The 11,237-nt window shown below is 29.7% G+C and overlaps 1 protein-coding gene across 1 annotated transcript; it reads left to right on the top strand.

Moving 5' to 3' along the window:
* Window positions 1-8,838: 8,838 nt before the first annotated feature.
* On the top strand, window positions 8,839-9,959 carry LOC136074140 (histone-lysine N-methyltransferase SETMAR-like; the record flags this gene model as incomplete). The annotated part of the gene is made up of 1 exon (XM_065786443.1): window positions 8,839-9,959. A coding segment is annotated over one exon (1,053 nt), but the record flags the coding sequence as incomplete, so codon positions are not given.
* Between the last annotated feature and the right edge of the window lie 1,278 nt (window positions 9,960-11,237).

Below are 11,237 nucleotides of genomic sequence, written 5' to 3'. Positions count from 1 at the left end.
TATATTATATATATATATATATATGTATATATATATATATATATATATATATATATATATATGTATATATATATATATATATATAAATATATATATATATATATATATATACATATATATATATATATATATATATATATATATATATATATATATAATATATATATATATATATATATATATATATATATATATATATATTATATATATATATATATACATTCAAAGATAACAAGTCAAGTGGTGTTAATAATTTACATTCAGCTATTTTAAAGAATTGTGCATCAGCCTTTGCCATTCCACTTATGTATATTTTTTAAAGAATCGTTTGAAACCAGCAAACTGCCAGTGCAATTTAGTTCAGCAAATATCACTCCTCTGAACAAAAAAGGCGAAAAAGCCTTAGTAGGAAACTACCGACAGGTATCTCTCACCTCAAGTGCATGTAAATTAATAGAAGGTATAACCAGATGTAAACTTGAAACTTTTCTATATAAATTCAATTTAATAGTCATGCAACAGCACGGTTTTGTTAAAAACAAATCATGCTTATTGAATCTACTTGAAACACCTGATTTTATTTCAACCGCCTTAGAGAATGGTAAACCTGTTGATTTTATCTTTTTGGATTTTGCCAGGGCATTTGACACAGTGCCACATAAAAGATTGTTGCTTAAACTTACAGCCTATGGAATATCTGGTCTGACATTAGCATGGATTGAAGTATTTTTATTTTAGAAAGAAAACAAAGAGTTGTGATGCGAAAATGTATCCTTTTGGGCAGAAATTACCAGTGGTGTGCCACAAGGGTCAGTAATTGAATCACTCTTGTTTGAACTATTTATAAACGATTTGCCTGAAACTCTAAAAAATTTAACCATGCTGTATGCAGATGACACCAAAATTTTGAATGAAATGCTTTCCAGTGCATCAACTCTTTCTTTGCAATCAGATCTTGATTTAGCTTTTAAGTGGACTCAAAACTGGCTTGTGAAATTTTATATTTCAAAATGTATTGTCATGCACTTTGGCCGAAATAACAAAAAATCACCCCATATATCAATGAACAAAAGTTAAACATAACAGAATCTAAAAGTGATCTTTGAATAATCTTCGCAAGCAATCTGAAATGGAAAAATCATGTAATAAAATGCGTAGGCAAAGCCAACCAAAGGCTGGGGCGGATTAGAAAATGCTTCGTTTGCTTAGATATTAGACTGCTGGAATACTTTATGTTTCTTTTGTGCAACCACTGTTAGAGTTTGCAGTACAAGTTTGGTCACCTATTCGAAAGGGAGAAATTGAGTTATTAGAAAGAGTCCAACATGGTGCAAATTGATTAATACCATCACTTAAAAAAATCAACTATGAGTATTGTCTAAAAGCTCTTGACTTGACTACCTTGACAAAAAGGAGGCAACGAGGAGATATGATTCAACATTTTAAATTCTTCAACGATTTTAATGATTTGGAAACAATCAAAAAAAATTCAACAAACTCAAACGAGAGGACACAGCTTTAAATATGTCAAAGAAATCACTAAGCAAGCATGTCTTGAAAAATTTTTATTTAGTAGATCAGCTAATTTATGGAATAGCTTGCCAAGCGAGTTGGTTAAAGCACAATCAGTTAACAGTTTTAAAGCAGGTCCTGATTGCTGGATGAGCAGCAATCACGCAAATTGGCTGTCATAGTGTGTTAATATCACACTCACTGGCTCACACCAGTTACAGCAATTACTAATAGTAATACTAATACATATATATATATATATATATATATATATATATATATATATATATATATATATATATAAATATATATATATATATATATATATAAATATATATATATATATATATTTATATATGTGTGTGTGTGTGTGTTTGTGTGTGTGTGTGTGTGTGTGTGTGTGTGTGTGTGTGTGTGTGTGTGTGTGTGTGTGTGTGTGTGTGTGTGTATATATTTTATTACTTTGGTCATTATCACATTTAATACACTACTGGTTAATAAAACTAAAAATATATTTTCAATTAATTTAAAAAAAGGTTTTTTCAACTAACAAAAAAGCACTACTTTGCTTTTAAATGAGCATTGTATGTTTATTGGCAATTCTTGCACGTATCGTTGACCATAGTAGAATAGCAAGATCCGCACAACAAATCGTCGCAGGATTCGCAACGCATCCATAATTGTTGTTGAGCTGTAATTTTATTTCCAAAAAAAATGTCACAAGCTTGATATTCTTTAGAACTCAAAGAACCGTCAGTCAATTTTGAAATTATGAACAAATTTTTTATTCGAATAAAATACCATGGTGTGTATCAATTAAAAATGTCAAAACTTACTGGTAAATTTACAGGTAAAGTGAGCGGTAGATTTTACATTCGCAACACTTATCAATATTTCACATTATTACTGTTCATTGTCTCCATCGTTGTTTATCCGTGAATGACCGAAGTTAGAGTATTTTTAAAATTTCATAAATTATTATTAAAAAAGTAGTTAATTTTCAAAAATTAATAATTTGTTTTTGTAAATATAATTAATTTGGCGATTCTTAATAAATACTAAGTTCAAATTTGATCATTTATTTTAATATTTTGCATATTTTAGATTTTAATAGTATGCGTTTTTTCAAGTTGTTGTTTTGATAAAGAATTATTTTAGCAGGTTGCATATAAACATAATAGTTTTTCTTATAGATTCATATTTACAAACTAATTACAAATGTTATTTGAGAAAAAAAAGTTTGTAAAATTTGAGTTTTGCATGCTTTTTTTATATTTTTTTTTAAATGACTGAAGTTACATAGTGACCGAACTTAGGCGATTTTATGGTATCCAGCATCCAATTTTGCAGAAACGTTAATCAAAAGGGTTCTCCCGGTTTCGTTTACATATGAAAATTAGAGACCGCCGATCCGTTACTGTTTATCGGATTGTCGGATTGTGCACCAAACTATCTATGCTGAACAGTTCAAATTACTTACGGATTGATTTGATCCAAAAGTAATGTATCGGGAAAAAATTCGTTAAAACTTTTTCGGATTATTTTTTTGGACTGCAATCCGATTCGATGCTTTCGGATCAAATTGCAATTCAAGAATTTTTTTTTGAAGAGGAATCCGAACCGATATCATTTTTACGGATTTATATGGATTCAGAATAAAGAATGCTTTTGAAATAAGATTCATTTTTATTTATTTACAATATTCAAATATACAATGAAACGAAATGATTTCTATGTTAAGAAATAAAAAAAGTCAAAATCACACTGAAAATGTAACATTTTCTAAATTCATCTCCTCGCCACTCAATGTCTTTAATTTTGCTGAGTTGCTTAGTGTTTTCTTTTATATATACCAACATCTCAACCTTTGAGATTGAAAGATTGGTTCTTCTTGTGCTGTATATATTCCCTGCTGTTAAGAAAACTCTTTCAGATGTTGATGATGCAGCTGGTATACAGAGGTTTCTTCTGGCAAGCCTTGACATTATTGGGTATATATACTGGTTTTGTTTCCAGAATTCCAGTACATTTATATTTGCATGCAAACAGTTTCCGAAAAAGAACTAATTATTTTAAAGTTATTTGAAAAGTTTCCTTAATATTTGTCTTAACAATAAATGATATTCTAGAGGTATGCATAGTGTTTTCAACAAAAGAACTAATTATTTATTATTTAAAGCCTTAATTATTGAAATGAACGTTACAATATTTTAAACTAGTTTTTATCTCTATTTCTATTTTTATTTCTATTTCTATTTAAGTAGAAGAAATATAACAATATAAATTTTATCGGACCAATCTACTAATTGAATTAATTCACCAAAGAATTCGACCCACAAAAAAAAAAAAAAACCCGCAAAAACTGAGTTTAAAAAAATCTTAACTTTTAAATCAAAATAATATAGTAATGGCTTACCGTAATAAATGTAAGTGAAGTAGACATGTTGATCTGCTGAGCAAATTGTTGTAGGTTAAGATTTCAAAATAGGAATGATTGAAAATAAAAAAGAAATCCACTGTTTATAGGACGCGCACAATAAAAATATAATTTTTTTGGACCACACCATTTAATGGTAACGCAAACGGAATGCGATTCATATAATTCGCTAAGCGAATTAAAGTTAAATTGATTCGTAAAAGTTTTTTTCGTAAAAGAACATAAAAAAAAATCAAAAAATTCGTAAAAGAACATCAAAAAAAAATCCGCAAAATAAAAATCCGCTAGCAGTTTGTTAAAAAGTTTCGGATTAATAATCCGAACAGCAAAGAAAATCCGGAAAAAAAATAATTCGCTATTAGTTCGTAAATTATTTTTTGGATTATGGTTTGTAAAATAATAAACGATCGGACTGTTTTAATCCGCAAAATAAAGTCGGTCTAATTTTTTGCGGACTTTACGAACCGAATCGGCGGTGCCTAATAAAAATGAATCCTCAAATATTACAAACAAAGCCTTAATTATTTGCATAAAGCCTTAATTATTTGAATAAAGACTTAATTATTAAAATGAAGCTAAATTTATCGAAAATAGTTAAAATACTTAACGTGATTTTGTGGTGTTTCTTTTTAAATATGTATATCAACTTAGATCATTTTTAAAAAACAGAAACGTGGAGCTTGATTTTTATACGGTGTTTATGTATGGTTGACACATTTTGATTTGACTTTATCTATGTTGAAAATTTAGTTGCTATTCTCATACTTTTACGAATTCCGGGGGAGGGGGTATTATTTTGGAAATCTCGTTTAGACCAATGGCATTGTGATTGACTTAACTCCTAATATAATCATATTATTATTATTATAAATTTTAATATTATTATAACCATATTTATCCTTATTGATACTGTGATAAAACAGTTGTTAAATAAAAAGCATTCAAATTGATTTATGCGAGTTCTGCAAAAACTTCCCACCCACTCTTTTATTAAGACAACCTCCCCTATCTATTAAATCTTTACTAAAATTCCTACCATTGATTTTATTCTCCCCCCCCCTCCTCCTTTGCATTAAGCACGGTCAATTACGGTTATCCATTTACAACATCCCCTCCACCCCAACCTCCCTAGGTTGGATAGGGTTACATCAGAAAATAGACATCACCCATAAAAAATTCTGCATCCGCCCCTGAGTTCTAAAATCTAAAATTACAAATGAAAAAAATGACAAAATTTACTTATTGTGTTTTTTTTTTTTTTTTTTTATAAAGTCGTCCATTTTTTCTGTTTCCACTATTCCGCTGGTAATTCAATTTATTTTTATAAAGATTTTTTTAATATGACACATCGAGGAAATGAATTATTTTAAAGACAATCAAAAATAAGTTAACATGGATATTGTCAATGCTCTTTATTCTTTTGGCAATGAATGAACAAGAAATATAAAAGTTTTAAGTAAGTTGGATTTAAAAAAGGACCAAATTAAATAGCAGGCGTATGTTCCTTATGATTGTATTTTCGAGATATTGTATGTGATCTCTCCACGTCACATTTTCATCAAGAAGCACGCGAAGAAATTTTAAAGTGGTTTCTCTTTTTATCTCCTGTTTGGCAATACAAAGTTTTGGAAGTTTCAAAGGAATTTTATCTCGGTCATGAAAACAATGGATAAAAGTATATTTTGTTTTGGTTACATTTAGAGATCATTTGTTTGCATTAAACCATTCAGCAAGATTTAAACAGAATATTTATATCATTATGTGCAAAAAATAGATTTGTGTCATCTGCAAATAAAGTTGTATCTAGTTCTGTACTAGCTTTTCTTAAATCATTAATAAAAATGAGAAATAGGAGTGGCCCTAATATAGATTCCTGAGAAAGCCATCATGTTATGTTCATATTGGTCGTTTTACCTTTATTATAAGAAATGTATTGTTTCCTATTTGACAAATAGGTTTTAAACCACGCAATATTTATATGTTTAATACCATAGTTTTCTAATTTTGTTAACAAAATGTAATGATCGACAGTGTCAAAAGCCTTACTGAGATCAATAAGTACACCTAATGTATATTTATTTTCATCAAATGATTTAAATATATCATGAACAAGATGAACAATAGCCTTATCAGTAGAGTAGCTCTTTTTAAACCCAAATTGCTTACTATAGAGAATATTTTTTACATCTAAAAAGTAATACAATCTTTTATAATACATAATGTGTTTTAATAACTTTGAAAAGCATGATAGTATGGAGAGAGGCCTGTAGTTGGAGACACTTGTGTCATCACCTGACGTTAGTATAGGTATTACTCTTGCAATTTTAGGTTTATCGGGAAAGATTCATTGATTTAAAGAGAGCGTAAGTATATGCGAAAACGGAATTTTTAAATAAGATATTGATTTAACTACTACATTACTGCTTAGATCATCAACTCCATTAATTCTGTTTCTGTTAGCATATTAATGTCCATTGTATTATTATTAGAGTTTAGGTATGATTTGAAGCAAGTTTTACTTTTTTTTATTTTTAAACTAAACTTAGACGTGTGCTAACAAATGCATGGTTAAACGAATTAGCAATTATTGCGTTGTTAATAATATCATAGTCATTTATAATTAGTTTTTTTAGTAAACGACTAATATTCATATTTTTTTACCTATAACCTCTTTTATTATGTTCCAAGTTTTTTGTATATCATTTTTGTATTTTAGTAAATGGCTACTATAGTAAAACTTTTTTGAGCGCTTTACAATCGTCACAAAAAGACGATAATAGTTTTTATAGTTTTTTTCATTTTTAAAAGTTCTTTTTTTAATGAACTTTTCATACAATCGTTGCTTTTTTCCGAAGATTTTATGATTCCGGGTGTTATCCAGGGATTTTGTAGAGTTTTTGTTTTAATAAATTTAGTGCTTATTGGGAATGCTTTATTCTAGTGTAAAATATGTAATAAAATTTATTATAAGCTTCTTTAACATTTTTTTGTATTCAAAACAGATTCCCAGTTTGTTGTCGATAAAAGGCTAGTTAATGTCACAAGACAAGCGTCCTTAATTACTCGTTTTTAGTTTTTACTTTTTTAGAAAGTCGATTTAACAATTTTTGTGCTGATATAAAAAACGGAAAATGGTCAGATATGTCTGTTATAAATATTCCAGTTTTAATTTTTATGGTTTGTTTATAGTTGGAATAAATCCATTTTGAAACATAATATTAAAAAAGTTCTGACGTCTTTAGTTTTGTTGTTTTCAAGCAAATCTAAATTCAGATCGCCTACGAAGTAAACGTATTTGCCACACAATTCTTCGCTTATAATTAAGTTTTTAATTCGCTTATAATTAAGTTTTCGCTTATAATTAAGTTTTTAATTTATTTGTTAAATACTTTTTTATTACCAGAAGGCTGTTTATGACGAGTACAACTACGTTCTTGCAAGTTTTGTTTACAACTTTAATTGATATCAATTTCAAACAATGCGTAACAGCAAAATAATTTTTGCGTAGTTTGAAATCTAAAGAGTTGTGGATGAAAATGCACAATCCTCCACCTATTTTTTCAGAGTCTCTAACCTGATGAAAAACTTTATAATTATTAAGTTTAAAATTGGAATTGTTTTCAATTTTCTTATCACGGCATCTAATTTCCAACATCTCAACACAAAACTATTTCTATTTAAGTTTTAACATTAACGCATTTAAGTGTGACGATTGTGATTATTTTTATTCGTAATTACCTAACTTTGATAAATATTAAAAGTATAGGGTTCTGCCCTAGTGGACAGTTTTTAGAAATAATACAGCTTCATAGCTTGCTTAATATGTTATGTTGATATCAAAAATGGTTTTCAGTTGATGAAATAATGCTGATAACAAATATATTAAACACTAAAATCAAATATTGCTTAATCCTCAAAAAAAGGTCTAGATAAATATAAAAATATAATATTTTTATCAAAATAAACATTATTACCCACAACTTCTCAGAAACGTAACAGGCACTCTTTTTGACATTAGCGAAATGAAGGAAACTGTTTTGATAACGCGTGGTATGTTTTTTGCCATATTAGATAACATTTTTTAAAGGAAAATAATTTATTCCATTTGCTTATCTAACTATTACCAATTAACTCTTAATTATATTAATGAATTGGTAAATAATACAACAAATTTAATTTAATTAATAAATTTGGCTTGGCTAATTTAATTAATAAATTGGTAAATAATACAAATAATACATAAATAATAAAAAAAAAGATCTTTAGTAATACAAACGGTTTCCACAAAATAAAAGTGCAAGTCCCAATAGTTCTTTTTTTCCAAACAAAAACTTCAAGAATGTTTTATTGATGATTGAAAAATCCTAAAGATAGCGTTCAGTTGATAGTTGCCATGACATTAAAAAAAGAGTTTTTTGTAATGGTTAAATAGAACCTGCAAGGAGTGTACTTGCATCGACTGACATATAGGTAGAGTGCCGCTACAATGGCTGAGGGTTTTGGTTTTGGTTTCATTTTTTATTCATATGATTGTCAAATAAAGAATAAAAAACGATACCAATGCGAGTTATGATACCACGACGAACACATTAAATATAAACACATTATATATAAAAATAATAGTTAATGAGAAATTTAACTACCGAAGCAATACCACAAAATAAATGAAGTTAAAGTCGTATTACCATTAAAAAAAATTAAATTAAAATTGCGATACCATATGAAACAATAAATTATTAGGTTGCTGCAAAAATAATCTCGTTTTTCATATTTATATTTTTGGATGAATTTTTGAATAAATTTATTATTGGCAGATGTCATGCTATATGTTATTTAAAAGCGCGTTTTTCGCTTGATCTAGTTATCGTATTGGTTTTGTTTTATAATAATTTAGTCATTTTTTACAGGACGTCAAATCTATCATGGACAAGAGACAAATTCGCACGATTTTTCTGTTCCAGTTCAAGATGGGCCGAAAAGCTGCCGAGACAGCTCGCGATATCAACACTGCATTTGGCCCAGAAACCACTAACGAACTTATGGCACAGTGGTGGTTCAAAAAATTCCGCAGCGGTGAGGAGAGCCTTGAAGATGAAGAGGGTCGCGGACGCCCGTTTGAGATTGATGACGATCAATTGAGAGCCTTAATCGAAGCCGACCCGCGCAAAACCATACGAGAGGTTGCGGAAGAACTCAACGTTCATAACTCAACAGTTGATAGCCACTTGAAGCAAATAGGAAAGTCAAAAAAGCTTAGCAAATGGGTGCCGCACGAACTGAACGAAAATCAAAAATATCGTCGTTTTGAGGTATCGTCTGCTCTTCTTCTGCGCAACAAAAACGATCCGTTTCTCGACCGGATCGTGACGTGTGATGAGAAATGGATCCTCTACGACAACCGACGACGTTCCGCGCAGTGGTTGGACCGCGATGAGGCCCCACAGCACTTCCCGAAGCCGAATCTCCACCAAAAGAAGGTTATGGTGACTGTTTGGTGGTCTGCAGCCGGTCTTATCCATCACAGCTTCCTGAATCCTGGCGAGACGATTACGGCAGAGAAGTACTGCCAGCAAATCGACGAAATGCATCAAAAGCTCCGATGTATGTGCCCGAGATTGGTCAATATGAAGGGACCAATTCTCCTCCACGACAACGCCCGGCCGCACGTCGCACAACCGACCCTGCAGAAGTTGAACGCATTGGGCTACGAAACTCTGCCTCATCCACCATACTCACCGGACCTCTCGCCCACCGACTACCACTTTTTCAAGCATCTCGACAACTTCCTCCACGAGAAATGCTTCAAAAGCCGAGACGATGTCAAAACGACCTTTGATGACTTCATCGCTTCCAGGACTTCGGAATTTTACGCTAACGGCATAAATAAACTTGTTTCTCGTTGGCAAAAATGTGTTGATTGTAATGGTTCTTATTTCGATTAATAAAGTTTATTCTATGCTGAGTTATGTTTGTTCAAAGTTAACGGTTGAAAAACGAGATTATTTTTGCAGCAACCTAATATAAATATGACTTTAATCTATACCACATTACCCTTGGGAATTTCAATATAATAATAGACTTTATAAGTCAGTTATAATGTTTTCAGTATTTATATACTATAAGTTTATGAGTAAAATATAAACTATATGAGTCAGTTATAATGTTTTCAGTAATTATATAAATTTATTGTTTTAGACTACATTTTTTAAATTACTTTGAAGAACCGATTTTGCACTACCAAATAATACAATTGGTACCAAAAAACAATGATACAACAGGTACTATTAGTACTACAGAACCACGCGATCTCGATATCGATACTGAAATGTGTAGTATCTAAAGTAAACGATAACTGAAAATCGAAACAAATTATCCAATGCTTAAGGGATAGACGTAAGTCATTAAACAACATGTAAGAAAAAGTGTCAATAATTACTCAATTAAGTTGTAATTAATTTAACGTAATTACTTAAATCAATTGCAATTACAAATTGGTTGACTTGACGCTTTATGCGTGCGTCAAGAAACAGATGTATTAAAAAACTCCATTATTCGGATAGGTTTATTTTACTAAATAAACTCTTCATGCCCTTTTTTCCCGCTTACTTTTTTTTTATTACTGCAAGCAACTTAAGGATTGTTTTTATGAGTAATATTATTTAAATTACTCTAAATAGTTAATATAGTACTAAAACATTTTTATTTTTCTAACATTTGCTTTAATGCAGCTGACCACGCATAATCTACACAGGTTTAACTGTTGTTATTACGCACACTAATTTTAGGTCAAATATAAATGATGAAACGAAATATCCGCTAATAACATATAATTAAAAAACAACAACTGATGGCTTGTGAAAAAACTCTTTGGTCATCAAACTATTAGAACCATGGGGGAATGATTTTTTTGCGGTTTTTAAGAAGATTTAAATAGTATTAAACCCATGGAAGAAAATGAGAAAAAAAAAAACAGTAAAAATAACTACACTTTGGTTATATAATCCAAATCTAATACTCAAAAATCGATGATGCTGATACTTATTTATTGTTTATTTACAGTAACTGCTTTCATCAGTTGTGAATCTGATATAAACGAAGATGAAGACGCGTTCAAATGTAAGAGACATACACTTCTTATAAGGATTTTAACGAAATTTATAATTTATATTCTGTAAATTTATTTTAATGTTTGAACCAGTAATAACAGCAACTATACTAGTTGAGTCGGTAGAGTGCAAGGAGGGCGGGTTGTGATAGGTAAATAAATAGATAATACTAATAACTATAG

This window comes from Hydra vulgaris, chromosome 01 (assembly GCF_038396675.1).
Source record: "Hydra vulgaris chromosome 01, alternate assembly HydraT2T_AEP".
NCBI classification, from domain to species: domain Eukaryota; kingdom Metazoa; phylum Cnidaria; class Hydrozoa; order Anthoathecata; family Hydridae; genus Hydra; species Hydra vulgaris.
This window is presented reverse-complemented; position numbering and strand designations above follow the sequence as displayed.